We start from the raw sequence: 21,013 nt of genomic DNA on the forward strand, positions 1-21,013 counted from the left end.
AGAGAACTCTTCAGATTAGTTCCAGCTCACCTTTTGGGAAACTAACTCTTCCAAAGAAATACTAAGTGGAAAATTTGGGTTCTTCTTGATATCTCTGAGCAAAATTGCTTCTTTTTTTCCGTTGCTTTTTTTTTAAAATTTATTTATTTAATTTATTTATTTTTGGCTGCATTGGGTCTTCGTTGCTGTGCGCGGGCTTTCTCTAGTTGCGGCGAGCGGGACTACTCTTCGTTGCAGTGCGCGGGCTTCTCATTGCAGTGGCTTCTCTTGTTGCAGAGCACGGGCTCTAGGTGCACGGGCTTCAGTAGTTGTGGCACGTGGGCTCAGGAGTTGTGGCTCGCGGGCTCTAGAGTGCAGGCTCAGCAGTTGTGGTGCAGGGGCTTAGTTGCTCCGCGGCATGTGGGATCCTCCCAGACCAGGGCTCAAACCTGTGTCCCCTGCATTGGCAGGCGGACTCCCAACCACTGCACCATCAGGGAAGCCCTTTTCTGTTTCTTTTTTTCCCTTAGTATGAAAATAATTCTTGCTCTAAGGACCTGGAAGAAACAGCCACTGCGGAAACTCAAAAGATTGCAATTCCAGGATAGATTTTTCTCCGTAATAGAAGAGAATTTGTTCCTCTCATTTCCTAGGCTCTGCATTGTCAGGTTTGCCCTCTGTATTACAATTAATTGATTCAAGAATAATAAGAGTATTGAGCTTCTCTTTTTAATATCTTACTGATAGAAAATAAAAACACAGTTGGAAAGTGAAGTCCAATTGGTCAAGGGTTATAGGCTCCGGATTGCTGAAGATGAAATTTCATTGACAGATAGAACTCCAGCAAGCTGAGGGAAATAGGCTTGCAGTGTTCGATAGTGATGGCAGCCCTAGAGCCAATCCATTGCTTGGGAGTCATGGAGTTTGAGACTTTGCTCTAATTAGTAGTGAAGGGGTGTAGCAGGCACACATTCTCTGTAGCCACAGATTCTGCAATCTAAAGGTGGGGGTATGTAGTTAGCAAAGTCAGCTTTTCAACACACACGCACACACCTCTCCCTTAACCATTGATATGTCCACCGCTTAGGCTATCATTCCTTTAGCTATGTTTTGCCTTTTGCTGAAATGCAAGTTCTCCTGCAAGGGGATCACACTTTTGATTGTTTTCCATCATTTACTCCTCAGTGCAAATGTTTCCAATCCTTTTCTGTGAGCAGGGGAGGGTAGGGGGAGGGCATCTTGTACCTGGTAAGGTAAATGGGGAAGAGGTGGTACTGCCCAGGTGGGGAAGTGACAAATGAAGTGTATCAGAAACAGTAAAAGTTAATTCAGTCTTGCTTGATAAGAGCCCTAGTAGTTCGTTTTTTATAGATTTTCATTCTCAAAATAAAGAGAAAAAAATAATTCGTTGACTTCTTTTTAAAAGTGGGGCTTTCATGTGGGTTAAGGGCAAGACATCGTGGTCTCCAATCTCACATTTCAGGGAGGTATTAATAGAAATATCATGCCCTTTGAAGTTATGCTAAAGTATAGGCACCATTTCAAACAGAATTTATGTGGATATGGTCCAGCCCTAGCATACGATTTACAGCCACTACCTAACCCACCTGGGAACAGTGTACTGTTTGCGAGCACAGACTCTGGAGTCTGCGTGAGTGAGTTCCCAGCTCCTTCACCTACTAGCTGTATGGCCTTGGGCAAGTTACTTAATTTCTCTGTTTCTGCACTTTGAAAATGGGATAATAATATAATCTATTTCATGGAGTTGTCATGAGTATTACATGAGTTAACACATGTAAAACCCCTAAAACAGAGCCTAGAACAAAGTATGAGCTCAATTAAATGTTAATTATTATTGTTTTGCCCACTTAATGGTGGCTTTATCAAAACCCATAAAGCAGGGTTTCTCAATTGGGTAGCACTACTGATATTTGGAGCATTGTTGATTGATCATTGATCATCGTTGGTGGCAGGGGCGTCTTGCGCATTGCAGGATGTTTAACAGCATCGCTAGCGTCTATCCGCTAGATACCAGTAACGCCTCCTCTCCTCAAGTCGTGACAATAAAAAAAAAAATGTCTCCAGATATTGCCAAATGTCTCCTGGGAGGCAAAATCATTGCTGATTGAGAGCCACAGGGGTAGAGGATACTGTGTCCCTTCCTCTATTCCCTCAGAATAGAACAACAGGACCTTAGAACCACTTTCCCCAAGAGTTTGTTGACTCTGGCTTTCAAAGTCATAGAGCCACTGATGCTACTTTCAATCCATTGGACTATTCTTAGCCTGACCTGACCAGAGAAGCAGAAGACGAATCAGAATAATAGTCTGACTTTGCATGCCAGGGAGGGACACTAGGAAGGTGACCGGAAACTGATCTGGGTTTTCACCTGCACCTTTGGAAAGGAGACAACTGAAATAGTATTCCTTGAGGTAGAAGGAAACCTGTCCCTGGACTTTAGAGCACAGCATGAAAACGTCAGGCAAAGGCACTTGGGATGTGTACTTGACGTTTGCGAGCAAAACTCAAATGTCCAGGCAAAAGGTGACCTCGCCTGCACTGAAGTTATCTGAAAGTCCAGCCCCCAGAATAACTCAGCCAGGATCAGAGCACACCAAGAGAAAAGCGAAGGACAGAAACCGGTATTCCATTCCCTTCCTCCCCCTACTTTCACTAAAACACAGTCACAGCGCAGCCACTGATTGCTGGAGGCAAAAGGAAACTGACAAGCAGTCTGAATGTTTAGAAAGGTGTGAACCGAAGTGAAGGAAATAAGGACAATGAAATTGGGGCTTCAGTCATGCTTTAGAAATGAAATCATTTCCTGTGTGCCTTGCTCCACGTCAACATGGAAACCATTTCCTTTGCTTCAGGGAAAAAAATGTGTAAAATTCAATGATTCCTTTTCCCAAATGCGCCTCATCAGAGCTACTGATTTCTTTAAAACGTGTGTCAGATGCATTTGGCAAGCCAGATGTGCTCTTCCTCTTCTGCCCCAAATTGCTCTGATCCCTTCACGTGGTGAAGTGTGGACGCCAGGGGCCTGTAGCAGTGTTACAGTGTATGACAAGAATGTTCACTTATTCCAGTGCCTCAGTGGGAAGAGATTGCAGTTAATTTACAATTTGCCCCGACTTTAAACAAAACAAAACTTGAAGAAATAAACGTTTTTGAAGGTGAGTTGCTCTCTTTCACCAGAAAGTATATGGTCAGTGTTAGAGCTGAAGAGGCTGGGCTTGTAGTGGAAAAAGTGTGTCTGTAGCCTTGAATTCAGCAGACTTGGATGGGACCTCAGCTTTGTTCCTCATTAACTGTGTGACCTGGGGCAAGTTATTGAGCCAGTGGCAATCTCCGAATTTCTATATAGGAGGCCCTTCAGGGTGGCATTCTGGTTGGGATCTATCTGGAAACTATGTTTGCATAGCAAGCACACAGTTTTTCCCAGACATGTTTGTTTGGTGACTTTGGGGTGGATTGGTGGAAAAGAGCAGGTAGGTTAAAAGCCCTCTGTGGCCCCTCTTGACATCACCGGTATGCACAATACAAACTACAATCTGCAGACAGAGACCCAAAGCCACCTTTTTTTTCATTTGTACCACCTGGTAATGCCACCTGAACCTTTATTAAAAGCAGAAATTTCAGAGGGGGCTAAGTAATTCAGAAGAGAAAGCAGATTATAGTTTTTAATGATGTTCTCTTAACTAAAGGTATGATCTAGAGAAGAAATTGACCAAACTGTTAAGCAATAAATAGTCCACAATAAAGTTAGAGAAGGCAAAAATGAGTGAGGGGAAGGCATTTTTGTTGGAAACTCTCACCATTTTCCCCTTTCTTAGTGTCCTGTTCATAGGGCTGGTCTTCTCCAGCCTCTAGAAGGCACCTTATATGATACCAGGAAACCCACTCTCCTTTTCGGGACGTGAATCCCCTCTTCAAACAAAAATTACCCCTTGCTCAAGGGTAACAGAAGCCCTTATAACATCAGTGAACACCTCCATGAGGACCAAGACTACTGATACCAAAAAAGGGGTACAGGATGGATAAGGAAGAAAGACAGTGAAATCAGGGGAGACAGAGGCTGAGAATCCAAAGCTAAATCTAGCCTCTTTTTGACATGTCTGTACAAGGCTAGTCTTATACATACAGTGATGCAAATGGACAATATAGGCATGATGGCAACAGTGGCCAAGAAAAATTAATAAATACATAAAGCTAGACCATTCCCCTTTGAAGAACAATGGAGTATGAAGTAACTGAAACCATCTTCCCCTTACCTTTCTTTCATTCTGCCCTCTCAAATTATTCACTCAGAACACATTGTACACATTTGAGGCATAGAGATGTCACAAGCACCGATACTATCTTCACAAATTATGTAATACTTAGCCTGTAAGCTGACAGTAAATTAATACCATAAAGTGAATTAGCAGATTATGCCTCTGTTGACAATTATGCTTTCAATTTATTGGTCTGTTTTGTGAATGCAGTTAATTCTCAACTATCAACATATCTAAATATGCCTGTTGAATCCTGTCAAAGTGAAAAATTGTGCTCATGTCCAGATCGTGGGAAGAAATGGTCTCATTGTCATTTGTGCTAGTGCCACTATATCAAGCATATTGTGGTCAATTCTGGGGGCCGCATTTTAGGAGGGACTTTGAAAAATTAAAAAATGTATATATCTGGGAGATGGTGACCAGAAGGGGAAGGGGATGACTGGAATTCACGCCATACAAGTAACAAGTGAAGCCCGTTAAAATATTTAGCTTACATAAGAGACAATTAAAAGGTGACACAGTGGTGATAGTCTGCAAGCTGTACATCATGTGGAAAAGAGAGCATAGTTATTCAGCGTCACTTCAGAGGGCAGAACTAGGACCAGTGGGTGGAACTACAATTTTAACATTCATTCGTTCCACAGATACGTAGTGAGGGTTTCCTGCATGCCAGGCATTATGCTCGACAATGGGAATACAGAGACAAAAAAAGACGTAATCCTTACTCTGAAGAAGCTCAGAATCCACTGGGGATGACCATTACAAGGCAGTAAAATCAGTGCTACATACAGTGGAGAAATGGAAGCCGAGAGGTTGCCCAATTCAAGCAAAAGGCAGAAGTAGGACTGGAGGGGGGAGAGGCTCTCATGAGAGATGTCAGCCCAACAAAAAGAACTTTCTATCAACTTGAACTGTCCCACCATGGAGTAAGCTACTTCCTGAGCCTCTTGTGAGCTAGGGAGTGCCTGACCGCCAGAGGCATCTGAGCAGAGAAGCCATTGCAACACTGGGTGAAAGGCTGAACCAGATGGTTTTTAAGGTCCCTTCTGTCCCTAAAAGTCTGTTACTCTACTGAGTCCAACTGGATGTTCTATTGACCAAGTGAATATTCTAATTTAACTCTCAGGGAAGCAGAAAATTTCATTCACCAGGTCTCCCCAGTAGTGGTGTTCTGGCTAATGAGGATTTTAATGTATGAACCTCAACTAAACCACAAAACATAAATTTAAAAGGAAATTTGCTAGATAGCTAGTGGGAAGCAGCCGCATAGCACAGGGAGATCAGCTCGGTCCTTTGTGACCACCTAGAGGGTTGGGATAGGGAGGGTGGGAGGGAGACGCAAGAGGGAGAAGATATGGGGATATATGTACACTTACAGCTGATTCACTTTGTTATACAGCAGAAACTAACGCATCATTGTAAAGAAATTACACTCCAATAAAGATGTTTTAAACAAAAGGGATATTTGCCATCCTACCCATTTTTCCTCCACCAACAAAAATTTTTAAATCCAAATCACATGATAATGATTTTTGCTGATGGCAGACCATGGACATTCACTAGGAATATGTCTGAAGATCCAGATACGTGAATAATACTTGCACATATAATTTCCTCTATAAAATGAAGTCACGTTTCTGTAAATATCGGACTGACGTAATTTATAGTGCTATTAAATTCTGCCACTAAAACAAATTACGCTTTCTGTACTATAAAAATATGTATTGTTTTTCAGCACTTCCTGTGTGTCGGGCACTGTTCTAAGTGAGATGCTTGTATTAACTCATGTAATTTCTCTCAATAAACCTTTGAAGTGGACACTTTTTAAAAAAATCGTCCCATTTTATAGATGAGGAAATTGAGACACATAGGGGCCAGATCATTTATACACTAGGCAAGTGGGATTATAACACAAGCAGTGTGACTCCATGCTCTCAACCACTGCACCATACAGTTACCTTGTACTGACCTGGGTCTACAGAGGAACACTTTTACGCACAGTGACAAGGAGCAACCAACACCATTGCAAAGAAAGCCAAGGGCTGAGTGGTGGGCTGAGCGCCCTCACTAATCCCTTGTTTCCACACACCAGCCCCACAGAGCCCAAGATTCAAATTCTCACCTCAACAAAAAAGCAAACTTCTCCATATCATTGACCTGCATGGTCTATCACAAATAGTCAGAACAGTGACTGTGGAATCCATGAATGCTAGTGTGCTACTTTATCTACTGTTTTGGGTTAATCTGTTCCTCCCCCATTCATGTATTTCTCTTTCTGGATTTCATTTGCTAATTATCTAGCAGTTCTAAGAGAATTTCTTATGGCCTCTCTACATAACCATTGTTTACTCCTTCTTAGGTACAGAATGGTGCTCTGTGGGATGAAATAAATGAATCATGGTGGGTTAGAGAAAAATGAATTTGCTGTTACACATCCTGCCCATCATTTCTAAAATTTCTTCCAGATGATTGAGCTAAGGTCCAATACCTTTTATTGCCTTCAATATTTCAGCCAAAATAAGACTGCAAAAAAAAAAAAAATGCTAGCGATATTTTTTTCTTTTTTTCTCAATGTTATACTGTCACTTAAATACCAGTTAGGAAGATAAACATTTCAGCTTAATTCTTCTCACTGATGAGCCATTTCATTTTCCCCTTTCTAACGTCCTTCAGAAATCAGTCATCAACCAGGACCCAATCATTTCTGCCACTAACTAACTTTTCATTTACTGCATTCATTAATATCTGTTGCATGTACACCACACACATTTAAGGTACCCACTTCAAGTACTGCCATTTATTCTCCTAGAAATGCATCATTACCTAAAGGAATAAACCTTTTAACCTGTATCAGCAATCAAAGAGCTCAAGTAAATGATGAAGTAAATGAGTCCAAATTATAGTACACTCAGATCAAAATTCATGGACCCCTTTGCCCTTGCCTTATAAATTTATCTTTGGAAGTAATGGCCTATTTGCAAATTGTGTAAGAGGCAAATTGTTCTAACCCCCTCTCCCTTTCACTCAGATTTGATTGGGCCAAGATGAAGAACACAAAATGCCTCTTTGTAAGTGAACAAAGGTACATACCCACCACAGTGTTGTCTATAATAGCAAAAAATTGGAACTGGCCTAAGAGTCCTTCAGTAGGGGATTGGGTAAATAAGGTATGATATATTCATAGATTAAAATGCTATGCAGCCATTACAAAGGAGAAAAAGTATAAAGAGATGCAACGGAATGATAAAGACCAAATTCAGTATAGAGATTACTTTTGGCCCAGAAGGAGGGATATGCAATCAGGGAGGATACATAGGCACACTCCAACTAACTTCATAATATTTTATTTCTTAAGTTTCGTGGCAGGTACACAGGTGTTCTTAACATAATTTTTTATATCTTTCTGTGCATCCGAATTATTTACTACTTTGAAAAATTCTTTGAGCAATTGTCTAGGAAATTCCTACTGAAATAAAATAAAGTCATTGAGGATATTTCATTATGATGCTTAGAAATTGTTTCATGTGTCAGATGAGGATAATGTGATGTGAAATGAGCATAAATGTCAATGGATGAGATTTCAGTTCAATCTTAGGAGGTCTTGATTATTAGGAGGAAAGTTATTAGTGTGGACATCAAAGGCAGGCTAAGTGGCAAAAAACCAAACAAACCACGGATTATAAAACATATATCCTGAGTGGTTTAGCTGAGAAAGATCCAATGATCTTTTTTTTTAAATTAACTTTTATTGGAATATAGTTGATTTACAATGTTATGTTAGTTTCAGGTGTACAGCAAAATGATTCAATTATACATATAATTGTAAGGCAATTATACTCCAATAAAAATGTTAAAAAAATTATACATATACATACATCCACTCTTTTTTTTAAGATTCTTTTCCCATATAGGCCATTACAGAGTACTGAGTAGAGTTCCCTGTGCTATACAGCAGGTTCTTATTAGTTATCTATTTTATATATAGTAGTGTGTATATGTCAATCACAATCTCCCAATTTATCCCTCCCCCCCTTTCCCTGTTGGTAACCATAAGTTTGTTTTCTAATAAACCTATTTACAAAAAAGAAAGATCCAATGATCTTTAGAGTAACTTCAGCTCTAGGATTCTACAGTGCTATAAAATTAGTGCTGGTAGCCATTTTCACCAACCTTCTGATATCTTTGACCAAGAATCTTATTGTCACCCTGATCAGGCCTAAGGTCAGTTATTAAATATATCTTGAATACCTACCATGCACCAGGCATTATGCTGGATTCCAAGAGGGCTACCAAAATGAATCAGGCACGGACTTGTCCTCAAAATCACCCAGTAACATGGAGAAGACAGACCCATAGCCAACTCACCTTAATGCAATTTAGTAAAAGCTCTATAACAAACGTACGAACAAAGTACTTTGGGAGAATAGCTGAGGAAGCACTTCTGTGGGGTCAGAGGTGAGTCAAGAAAGATTTCACAGAAGACATGATATTCACTCTGGATCTTGTAGGGTGAATAGGGACAATTCAGGCAGAAGCAAAAGCATAACCAGAGGTAGAAGACATGCAAATGTGTGGCATATCTCAGTGAACAGTGAGTAGTCCATTCTGACTGGCTCCTAGGAGAGTAGTCAAGATCATAAAGACTCTTGAATATCATACGTAAGAGTTTGGATTTTGGCCTGTAGCTATTAGGGAACTATCGAGAATTTTAAAGAATGAAGTAACTTGATGAGATTTACATTTGGAAGGATCACTGGAGGATAAATTGAAGAGAGAGGTGAGGCTGGGAGACCAGTTAGGAGGCAATGCAGTCTAGACCCAAAACTGAGGAGAGCCTGCCCCAGGACAACGGTAATGAGAATGAAAAGAAGACAAAAGGACAGACCCTACAGGCATTTCTATGTTAGAATAAACATGGCATAATAAGAGGCTGAAGAAAGAATAAAAACCAAACTTTCTAGCTTGGATGTTAGGTAGTTTGCTGATGAATTTAGAAGGAAAACCAGGCTGTACAAGGAAGACAGTAAGTTTGGTTTGGAAATGTTTAATCTGAAAATGTCTCCAGGTCCATCAGGTGAAGATGTCCATCAGCAAGGCTTGTTTGCTATCTCCCCAAACCATATCCTGAATCCAACCTTTTCCCTCTACCTTCATTGCTCCCAGCCTAGTCCAAGTCACAACCATCTCTCCCCTGGTTCATTAGGATAGCCTCCTAACCAATCTCCTTGCTTCCACTCTGGCCCACCTCATAGTCTAGTCTCCATACAGCAGCTAGAGTAATGCTTTAAATTTTTAAATCTGATCTTCTCACACTCCTCCTCAAATCCTCCAGTGGTTTCCTATCACATGTAAAACAAATCCAAACTTTTTACCATGACCTACAGGGCGCTACAAGATCTGACCTCTGACTATCCTTCTCAGCTCTTTGCCTACCTTTCTCCCTTTTGTTCATTTGGCTTCAGCCATATTGGCTTTTTTCCTGTTCTTTATGCAAATCAAGCATATTTCATCTCAGTGAATAATTTCAGTGACTCAGTGAGGATCTGACTGCCATAAACACAATGCTTAATTTCCATGGTGATAGTTCTGAGAGTGCAAATAATTCTGGAATTATTTGAGCAGGTCCAAGCAAGCCTCAAGAAAGAAACAATGCAGCTGGCCAAAGCCCAGAGAAGAGCAGCTAAATAAACAATCCAAAAAGCTGAGGTAGAGGCCAGAAAACACCATAAAAGGATGCTTGAAAACATGGCATGTGTTTATAGTTTCTACCAGGCTATCTCACTTCTGGTCAAAGATTCTTTTTAATTTTTCTCTAGGGTGTTCATTCCTAAGGATCTAGCTCCCAACCTGATTGTAAGTCATGGGGTCACTGAGACCATGCTTCCTTTATATTCTCCAAAATGCCTAACATAGACCTGTAAGTATTTAGTACACGTTCTAAGGACCACCTGAACTGGATTGAAGTTTAATGGAATTAAATTCAAAAAGCTAATGATGAGGGAAACTTGGCATGGTACAAAAAACTAACAGTTTGGAGGGTTTGACCTCAATCTGAATTGAGGGAAGGACTCTCATATTCTTCACACCCCCCAGCAGAGTGGTTTGTATATAGCAGGTGCTCAATAAGTATTTGTTGAAAGGATGGATGAAAGACTAAATATGTTCATGAAAACTCAAGCAGTAGTGATTGATAGAAAATAATGCTCCAAAGACAGGAAGCAGTTTTTTTCATTCTGTCCTTGTCGTATAACAGGGATGCCATGCTTATTTCTAGACACTCCAATTTAAGAGAGACACTGCTAGCTAGAACCGCATGGGAGAAAGACCAGTGGGGGTTCCGGGAATAGTATTAGACACCAGTGGAGTTTAACCTGATGAAGAGATGAAGAGGGGGCATAACAACAACCTCGCAATATCTGAAGGACCGTCATGTAGAAGAAGGAACAGAATTACTTTGCATAGCTCTAGTGGATAGTAGTAAAGGGTCGGAGTCATAGAGAAACAAATTTCAGGTCAGAATAAGGAAGTACTTTCTTACAATAATTAATGCCCCATACTGGAGTAGGCTAACTAAAATGGTTGTACACTCCCTTCCAAGAGCCGTTTGTTTGTTTGTTTGTTTTCAGGCAGTAAAGGGTAATCACATAGCAGGATATTGTAGGAGTGATTTCTGAATTGAGAGAAAGATTGAACTAAGAAAGTGTTTTTCAAAGTGTTGCAACCCATTATTGGAGCCATAAAATCAATTTAGTGGGTCCTGACTGGCATTTTTCTAAGTGAATTCAAATAGAATAGAAGATATCAGAGAGCATCACACATAGCAAAGATGAGTGTGGTTCTGAGAATCCTATTTTGGAACCATGTTTACATATGTATGAATGTACTTACTGGGTTGCAGTGTAACGTGCTTTTCTTACTGTGGATGGCAATCAAAACTATTTGAAAACCACTGCACTGAGGCCTCTTCCAGTTTTAATATCTGGTAGCTCTAAGAATTCTCATCTCTGTTGCAGAGATCCAAGATTGCTGTCTATGAGAAAATGTGGTCTTACATGAAATCAGCAGAGCCATCTGTGTTTACCAAAACAACAGCAGACGGAGTGGCCCGAGTGCGGAAGTCCAAGGGAAAGTTCGCCTTCCTGCTGGAGTCAACCATGAATGAGTACATTGAGCAGAGAAAACCGTGTGATACGATGAAAGTTGGTGGAAATCTGGATTCCAAAGGCTATGGTGTGGCAACCCCCAAAGGCTCAGCATTAAGGTGGGTGGAATAATATAACAATATCCGTGTTGTTATAGTATTCCACCTACCCTGATGCATTTTGTTGTCATTTTCTTTCTTGTGGATTTTGAGGTAACTTTTAAAAGTTTAAAATCTACAATATTCCATGGAGTTAAATAAGACGGTAAATTATGGTTTCATCTATTTAATGCATCCATTTTTTTTTTTAATGTTCTCTCTCTGTGTTGTCCTCTCTGACTGTTTGTTGCTGTTTTAATTTTACAGTTCAACGGCTTTTTCAATTTAAATGGTAAAAGCCAAGTTATGGTGCCATATGTGACGAATGTTAATTGCATGGATGTGGTGTTTTGTTACTTTCTTTATCAAAGACAATCTCCCCATCCCGCACACTTCAGTTTTGAGCAAATGTTATCCTCCATGCCACCTTCCAATATTTAACCCTGTATTTGCTGTACAGACATTTTTATAGCTCCACGTTCTGTGAAATTTAGCCAATTTGTCCTCTTGTGCTCCTTTTTATACGTTAACGATTTCCTAAGCATTTGTGCATTTTCTTACAAGTTATGTTTTATCGTTTCAAGAAATGCTGTTAACCTGGCAGTATTAAAACTGAATGAGCAAGGCCTCTTGGACAAATTGAAAAACAAATGGTGGTACGACAAAGGAGAGTGCGGCAGCGGGGGCGGTGACTCCAAGGTCAGCCTCAATGTCACCACAACCGGGTACCCTTAGTGACGAGTAATCGGCAAGACTGTTATCTTATTATTGAGGAGAGAGCACAAGACTCGCACATAAAGTGGAATGACCAGGTTATTCCCCTGCCTGGCAGCTTTGGGACCTAGAAAGGCTCCAGGGCACCGCCCGCATTTTTGATCTAACTTGGGTCCCTTCTTAAACTCCCAGACAGAGGCTCCCCCCATCCACACCCCTTCCCTCCCCTCACACACCAGACCGCTTGCCTTATGAAGGCCGTGGTGTAGGTTTCAACGCCCTAGGCTTTCAAGAGCCCGAGGCTTTCCTTAAGACTGTCCCCACCTGCCTCAGATGAGTGGTGTGAGAAATCAAATCCATCTACTGAAAAGTCAGGTTACAGCCTTTTCTCCCCTAAGGCATGATGGTATGGTGGTTGCCCACAGTGGCTGGTTGGCTTCTTCAATCATGTGCGTGAGTGATGAGACTTGCTCTCTATATGTGATGGCCTATTTAAGCTGGCCCCACTCAACTTGAAAGCCAAAGAACAAGCTCAGTTTCAAGTTAAATGGGGTCTTTCTTCAATAAGTCACCACATATATAGACTTTACAAAGATATTTTGTATATTTAAACAAGCGCGTCACCTAACCGATACTCTATGTGTATGAATCCCTGATGTGGCTTCTCCCTATAGCTGTGTTCTTAGTTCAGGTAGGTCTAATGGTTATCCAGGCTGCCGCTGTGAGAAAAACCATCTCACTTGGCATTCCTTTGGCTCCTTAATGCTCTTCGGGGCTAGAAAGAATGAATAGCCTTCAACCAAGCAACAGGAAATAGGGGCAAGCTCAGAAGCCACAATACCAAATGATGGAAAGACACGTTGGGTAAGTACAGGAGAGCACCTGAAAACAGAATCCTCCATGGCTCAAAGGGCATGAGAATTATATTGAAGCATGTAAGGTCGGCTCTTGTACGACCAAGATACCATGGGCGTCTTAAGGTGAAGAATAGTGTTTCCCAATCAGAGACCAACAGACAGGCAAGCCGAAACTTTTCTCCTTCAGAGACAATGGTTACACCTCTGCTCCTCTCTTTCTCTCTCCACTCCTCAGGATCCTGACAGAAAAGTTAGTTTGCCAGTCTGCAGTATAATATGGGTTTGGAAACACAGAGCACTTTCCAAGAAATAAATTTAAAAACGACTTTCTTCAGGACATAATCTTACCAAGCATTGGCGAGGTCTTTTGCTGTAAAACCTTGATTAACCAGAGCTCACCTAACCAGTACCCCAACTAACTGAATTGCCCCCCCTCAGTACTCCACATTGATGAGAAAGCAGCAATAGTACCAAAAAAAGAAGACTGCAAGGAATTGATTTTTTTTCAATCACTTGCCAAGAGGTGACCTATGGTTGGGTCACACTCAGCTCTGTCTCCTCTATCTTCTCTCCATCTGGATTGACCCTCAAACATTAGAGGCCGCTTGCCTGAGGCGAGAAAGTGGATACAAGCATTTTGAGAAAAAAAAAAAAAGTGTGATTAGCCGAGAATGAGACAAAATGAGTATTCTTATTGAAAATTCCATCCATCCCTTATGGATTCCAATTAATCAAGGTTTTACTATGTGTCAAAAAGCAGTAACTTCCTCTCCCACCTGTGTGAACTGATGCTATTGACTTGGCTCATTTGAGTTTTGTAGTGGCTCACCTGATGCCTAGAGTATTTAGAAACTTCTTCCTGGTCTTTTTTCTCATATTATTATCAGGCCACGGAGAACCTAATTATATCATTCAAGTGAGTTGCAGAGTGAAAAATTGAGCTGGATTGGATACATGGCTGTCACGAATTCATCATTCATACCCAGCAGGGTTAAGAAGGAGCCACGGACTGTATCAAGATGACTCTAAAACATCCACAGGATGCCAACTGCCCAGAAGTTTTCAAATAACCAGATGTTTGATGTTACATAAACAAACAAAACAACCTGCACGCATCTGGCTGAATTTTTACTTTTCACCCAGTTATTTCCTCAGCTAATACTGCTGCAAAATTATCAAGTAACTTTGTTGCCAGCCCCACGATTTCCAGATTATCTGATTTTTGATATGCAAATAGAAAAATATTTCAGTAGATCTTAGATATTTCCAACTTCTTTGACCATAGTGCTACTTGCCAGGCATCTTTCAAATCACTTTTTTTTTGGTCATTCCTCCAGACAACCTTTTGAAATAAGTCGACCCCTTTCTCAACTATGGATAATAGTATGATCAGTGTTGCATATCCAACAATTGCTTATTCCGTTTCTGGATTACCAAGGAGCTTGCCTTTATCTCCTTCCTTCTTGCTACCTGCAGTTTTCTGAGAGTGAGCAAGAGAAGGGGCAAGAGATGAACTTGAATCTGTGTTACCACTATTTAGTGGTGACGCCAAAAACCAATCAATGGAGGAGAAGGTAGAAAAGGCAGTGGAACCTCATTACTTTGGAGCCCTCTAATTTATAATTTGAGATAAACTGGACAGGGACCAGTCTACAGTCTAAGAGAGGTCAAGAGAGGTTTGTTAAGCAAATGAAGAGTTTAGACTAGACTGCCAGTTGAATTTTTCCTTAAGAGAACAAACCTTTTTCAAATGTCGGAAGCATTGTTTTAGGTTTAATCATATTCATTACAAATTTATCTGCTAAAGCAGTTCTCACGAGGACCTCCACTAAGGCAATGTTTTATAGTGAGTTTGAGTTACAAAACAGACTTAAATGAAACTGTCATTCTTCGAAGCTATTTTGTAATTCAGGACTTTCTTCTTCAGATAACCCTTCCCCTCTGTTAGTCCAAATCAGTGAGTTTTAACTGTATTAGTAAAATGGCTTGAGAATTACATTTCTTTATTGTATTCTATCCCCAGTTAACATGACAATTGACAAATATACCATCATTTCATAGAGAAAGTGAGACCCAGAGATGGTGGTGACTTTGAGAAGTTCACACAGCTAATGCTGTCACAAATCTCTGCTGACTTTCAGGGTCACCTCTGGTGATAATATTGTAGGCAGCAATTTATCACATCTACCCATCCCATGAGCAATGTGAATCTGATTGCATGTGATATATTTCCATAAAAATCAGGTTTATTCTCAACTACCTTGGTTACAAGGCAAATAGCATATTTAAGCCATTCCAGCCCTCAGTACTGATGACTAAAAATGACAGTAATCACAAAGCCTGACATTTATGAGTGCTTTTACTTTTTCAAAAACGCTTCTACACCTATTATCTCTGAGACCAGGAGACGGAGAAAAGCATGTATTACTTATCTCTCTCTCTCTCTCTTTCTCCCCTGCAACCTTTAAATAATGATAAATGGGCAATTATGTTAAATTGTTGACTTTTCCCCCCTGACATGAGACATTACACATTCTAAGCCTTTTCTCAAAATGTTACTATTCTATGGAAGAAACAAGCAATGGTCAGGCTGTTTTAAATGTGCACTCGCTTAAGCTAATGAAATAGAGTTTTTTACTTTTCTGATACAATGAATAAAGACAAGGTCAGTCACCAAGGTAGCCCCTGCACCAGACCCACAGGTTAGAACCAAAATTTTGCTTGGTTTTACCAATTTCCTAAACCTGGGCTAATTGGGCCTAAACAAATCAGACTTGATCCTTCCATGATGGACTATAAATGCCCAGGCAAGGATCATGGAAATTAGAGCTGTGGTTTGGGAATTTTTAACCTGCAAACCACCCTTCTGTGTTAGTGCTTTATTAGATTGTGTGTGCAAATGCAGTAATTAAGAGCCAATAGTTTGTTTCAGCGATAAACCCCAATCACCAGGGGTTTGTGACACAGCCAGTGAGAGTCTGTCGCTGTAAATCACAGCAGAATGGAGATTCAGCTGCTGAATTCCCACATCAGCCTCCCTCCGCAGCTGCTTGTGCCCTCAAACTTTCAAATTCTTCTGATCCCCCCACCCACCCTGCTTCATTCCCTTAATCTTGGGTAAAGGGCACCAGCTTAGCTTCCCCATGCAACCTTAACCTTACCTGAAGGGGGCTGGTCAATGAAACTATCTATTTGTGATGGGTGATAAGGCATTATAAACTCTACCCTACCTCACCCTAGAATTGTCCTGGTTTTAGTTCTATCCAGGGATTTAAATCGACTTCCAGCGTGCATATTTTCCAAGCTGAAAATCAGCACACTTTGCGTGCTTTGGGGGACATTGGAACAGAATGTTTAAAGGAGACCATTCTGAACTACTTGACTGCAATGAGAGCTGCCTTAACTTGTAAGGCATATAGGCAAGTAAGGGATAAGGATAGGATATGAACTTAAACTTCCATTAATTAAATAAATGGTTGGATGACCATTATGATTTATAGAGTATTGATAGAGAAATGCAGTTTTATTATCTTCACAAATATATAGGAACTAGAATAAACTAACCAATGTGATGCTAGGAAAGAACTTAGGGAACTTGTTTTAGTAAATTCCAAAAATGGCTTGCAATTAAAATTAGTTGTGCTTCCTTCCACATGGGTGCTTTTAAAGTACCTAAAAAGAGTTTGTTCTCTTAAGAAATTCAAACATGTTCCTCCTCCCTATCACGAACAATCTTTTTTTTTTTAATCCCATACATTTGCTTAGCAAGTGTCCTATTCAGAGATAGAAAAAAATTTATACTTTAGGACAGCACATTTCCAAATGTCCTCGGCTTCTGTTTGGTGGTACAGAGATGAATGAGGTGGTACTGTGTTTCCTGTATATATAAATGAGATCCTCAGTTTTGTGTGTATTTCTTCTTCTTCCATGTATGTCTACAATCCTCCTCTCCTATGCCACCATCTCTTAACCACTTCTCTTCCACACCCAGAATTCTTTGACATTCTTGGGCCTTGGGTAATTGATGTGAATCTGCATGTCTTTTACCTGCAACAAGATGGACCTTTTATTGGCAGGAGCCATCCCTAAAGGTAGACATTTTGGATATCCAGGGTTAAGATGGATCCCAGAGACTCTCTATTGACACTGTTATGTGTGTAGTCAAGAATCATTACAGATTGATGGCACTTCCTGGGTCTTAGAAGAAGTTCCTGTGAATCACCGAGACTGGTTTGGGATCAAAGAGTAGGGTGAGTATATTATGCTCTTCGTTGGTTTGCATGTCTCTATGCTGGTGCCGCCTCCTGGAAGTATGAAGAAACTGACAGTTATCTTCCCTGATAGTGACTAAATTTGCTCCTTGAACTTACTCAGGTTTTCTTCCCAAGAGCAAACCCGCACTTTCTTTCAAGTGGCTGCTTCAAACAAGGGACCTTTTTGCCTTAAGAACTGAACCAGTCCAGTGACTACTAAAACCATTGATTTTACCAGATGGTGTTAAAGAATAAATTCTACCACCGGAAAAAAAAAATTGTAATCCAGAAAGAAAACATTTTTAAAAATTAATCCATTCTAGTGAATTTTTTTTTTTTTTTTGAAATTGACTGCGTGGCCTTGACATGGTTTCTATGATTAGGATGTGATTATTTGCCTTTGGTATTATCCTGATAACTTGAATGTGTTTCTTATTGACAAATAATGAGCAAATGTCCAACACCAGAGCTACAGAAAGAGCAGCAGGACTGAAAAGCCTGAAGGTAAGAATGCTGTTGAACAATTGCCAAGAAGAAAGACACCACTGCAGTGCACAGTTAAATGGTACATGTCTATGCCCTTTCTGCCCCTCTAAGACCAAATCATTTGGTTTCCTTTCATTTGGAAAGAAGATTATAGAACTACACTCTCCGAAAGGTAGGACAGCCATGGAAAAGAAACACGAAAGATTTGAAATGATTGAAATACATTCGATGAGGGTGGGAATTGAGGTTGGTGGAACAGGGTGGGGGCAGATTTCTTTTATGGAGAACAACTGAAATCCATTCTCTTTTGACTTCCTAGAGAGCGGTATAGCATCTGGCCCTTGGCACATGAGGCAAATCTCCATTTGTCAAAGGTGGCAAAAGTGTGGTCCAAGTGCTAGATTCACCATAAAGCTTACTTTCATCTGGCTTTGAAGCAAATATTTCTCAAAATATAGACCTAAGACAATAGCATATGTTACATTAAAAAAAAAAAAGAGAGACAGGGAGAGACTGGCTCTGCTAGTGTGTCTTGTCGAGCATCACTGCTGGAAATGCAGAGAAGTGGATGCTAGCATGCGAGCTGGAAGAGGGTGGCATGTACCCTGGAGCAGCAACTAGAAGTCAGCTTTCAGATCTGATATATAGACCCCCATTTGTTGCAATCTATTGGAGTGTAAGCTAAGACTGATTAGTTTTCTATGGGTCATGGTCAACGGAGGGCTATTGGGGGGAAAATAGGATGCTGGCACCCATCAGATTAAACTCTCAATGAATATTTTGCCTAGAATCAGGAGAATGAACTAGATGTCTTCAGAAACATTTGTCATGTGAGTTTCCGGTAAAGATCGGTTTCAGTCCTTCTCAATCTATGCCTCTCTTTCTCAGTACCATTGGGATGAACTAAATAAAATACCCTTGTATGTGATAAAACCCAACGAAATGTGATAGTTTGAATTTTTAATGGATCTCAAAACAGAGTTTTCAAGTGAATCATATGAATTATGTACTTGGGAAATTATCTGTGGCCACATCTTAAACAAAACTGGCTTCGCCAGAAGCTTAGCATCTTCCCTGAGCCCCTTCTCCCTGTCAGGGACAAATTGAGTAAGAAGTCTTCCCAGACAAATTGGTTTATGTGAGACAGTCCACAACCCATAATGGTTTAGGTTTCCTGTTCTAGAGGGAGAGATTGGACAAAGGCCCAGTTCGGCAGAAATCCATCAGTGAAACTCACAACTTGTGTAATCAAGGGATCTATCACATTGAATTTGAGAGGTTATCATTTGGAAATGCCCTGGCTTTATCCACATATCTCAAAGTGACTTTGGGGGCTGCTTCTCTAGCACAGATGCTCATCAATAGGTTTCAATCACTAGCATTGTTGGGCCCTCAGTAAAATAACTCACAGCTTTCAACTCCTAATGCTATATGCATGCATTATTGAATTTGCTCTTTGCACTTATACTAAATTATGATCTTATTAGCAAGGAGTTAAATAGGTTTGAGCTACATTTGTGAAGTACATGATATAAATACTGTCTCAGAGGAAGCGTCTAGCAGCTAAGCACTGCACAACTCTGCAAATCATTGTAGCTGCCCCTGTGGAATGAAGGTCACTTGGGTGGCCAGAGTCCAGTATTGCCAGCAGTCATATGTGCCTGCTCCCAGGTTGTGGAGAAAGCTCAGGCTGATCCAAGGGTAGAAAGATTAAAATAACTTAAACCTTCATTCTCCTAGAATGCTGCATCCAGAAACCCCTGTGAAAAGAAATCGATAAAGCTTCTTTAAAGGGGTCCAGATACTAATGTAGTCTAGGGCATATTTTGAACTTCCACAGCCTCCAACAGCTACTGTATGGAGAGGTAAATCCCTTTACTACACATATCTGAAGGTAACCTATGGAAAAGAATATAAAGGACTGTAGAATAAATCCTTTCATCCAACAAAGAATCTTCTCTTGCTTGGTTATCAATTGGCTTCAACTTAATAAATCCAGCCCTGCCTGGGCAGAGACGTCTGTAACTGCCTTCCTGCCTGAAAAGGCTAGGGAAGCAAGTGAGCAATTCGGAAAGGTGACTTGTCACCATGAAAACCTGAAATATCTTCAGTAGAAAAGCCAGTGAAAGATGGCTTTTCTCCCTCCGCTGGGCTGAAGATAATTTTTAGAAGCTGTTCAAAAAAAATCACTAGGTACCAAGAAACAAGTGCAGTAACTTAGAGTGAGCTTCGGACGAAGCATAGCATGAGGGATGGGCTTCAAGCTTAGCTTGTGATAAGTTTCTGTTATCATCATTCAGATATTGTGTTCTTAGAGCAAGTTTCTAATTAACTATGCAAATACACCATCCTTGCTCGCATATTTCTTTTACTTCTCTGTGATCTCCTTGTCTTTCCCTCCATGACCTACATATTTACACATATATCCATCCCTCCTAAGGGCACCATTGATGATCTCTTGGCATCATTTATTAAACAGACATTTGCTCTTTAGGTGTCCCTGCTCAGAAAGGAGAAGTGAAGCCATGTAGAGCAGAATATATCCCACATTCTCTCAGATCAATCGTCCTACACCATGGATTCCTATATTTTTCAGGCCCAGAACAATATCCATAGTACAAATCCTTATCTCAAGCCTTCTAGGATCACTATATGGAGGAATCAACTTGGTCATTAATTCACGAGGCCATTTTTTCTTCTTTTCCACTATGGGCAAACTCAGCACCCTCACGCCACTCTGTCCACATTTCTCTCTTCATAAGAAAGAATCCAACGTGGCTCCAAACTACCTATTTTAGGTATTTCCCGAAATCAAATTGAAAAATAAATTGGACAGTTCTTTTGAAATATATCAACATTTTCAGCTTTAGTTTTTTTTTTTTTTAATAAGCAGTTTCTACTTTCACAGGGGGAAAGAAAATGGTCTTCTTATCCTAAATTGTCTTCATATGTAACACTGGCCATCACTAAGATGACATTGAACTTTGCAATGGCTGGTTCATAGCTCCCAGGAACGAGCTGGGAACCTAGACAACCGCCACCTGGGGCTGGATGCCCTGGATTAATGAGCACGGTGCTTTGGCGCTGAGTTGTTGCCAGGTGTGGATGGCAGAGATAAGCAGAAATTTGTATCAGTCAGTTATGTTTTCTTCAAAAATAGAACTCATTTTCAAGGCATTATGAATTACATTACTATCCCAATTAAAA

The 21,013-nt window shown here is 40.5% G+C and overlaps 1 protein-coding gene across 1 annotated transcript in view; it reads left to right on the top strand.

The window, feature by feature from the left end:
• Positions 1-21,013, top strand: part of GRIA3 (glutamate ionotropic receptor AMPA type subunit 3) — a 286,920-nt gene that overhangs the window by 257,816 nt on the left and 8,091 nt on the right. Inside the window, exon 13 of the mRNA XM_068532560.1 lies at positions 11,270-11,517. Coding sequence (XP_068388661.1) covers positions 11,270-11,517 — 248 coding nt within the window. The remainder of the gene's footprint in view (positions 1-11,269; positions 11,518-21,013) is intronic.

Source organism: Eschrichtius robustus, chromosome X (genome assembly GCF_028021215.1).
Source record: "Eschrichtius robustus isolate mEscRob2 chromosome X, mEscRob2.pri, whole genome shotgun sequence".
NCBI classification, from domain to species: domain Eukaryota; kingdom Metazoa; phylum Chordata; class Mammalia; order Artiodactyla; family Eschrichtiidae; genus Eschrichtius; species Eschrichtius robustus.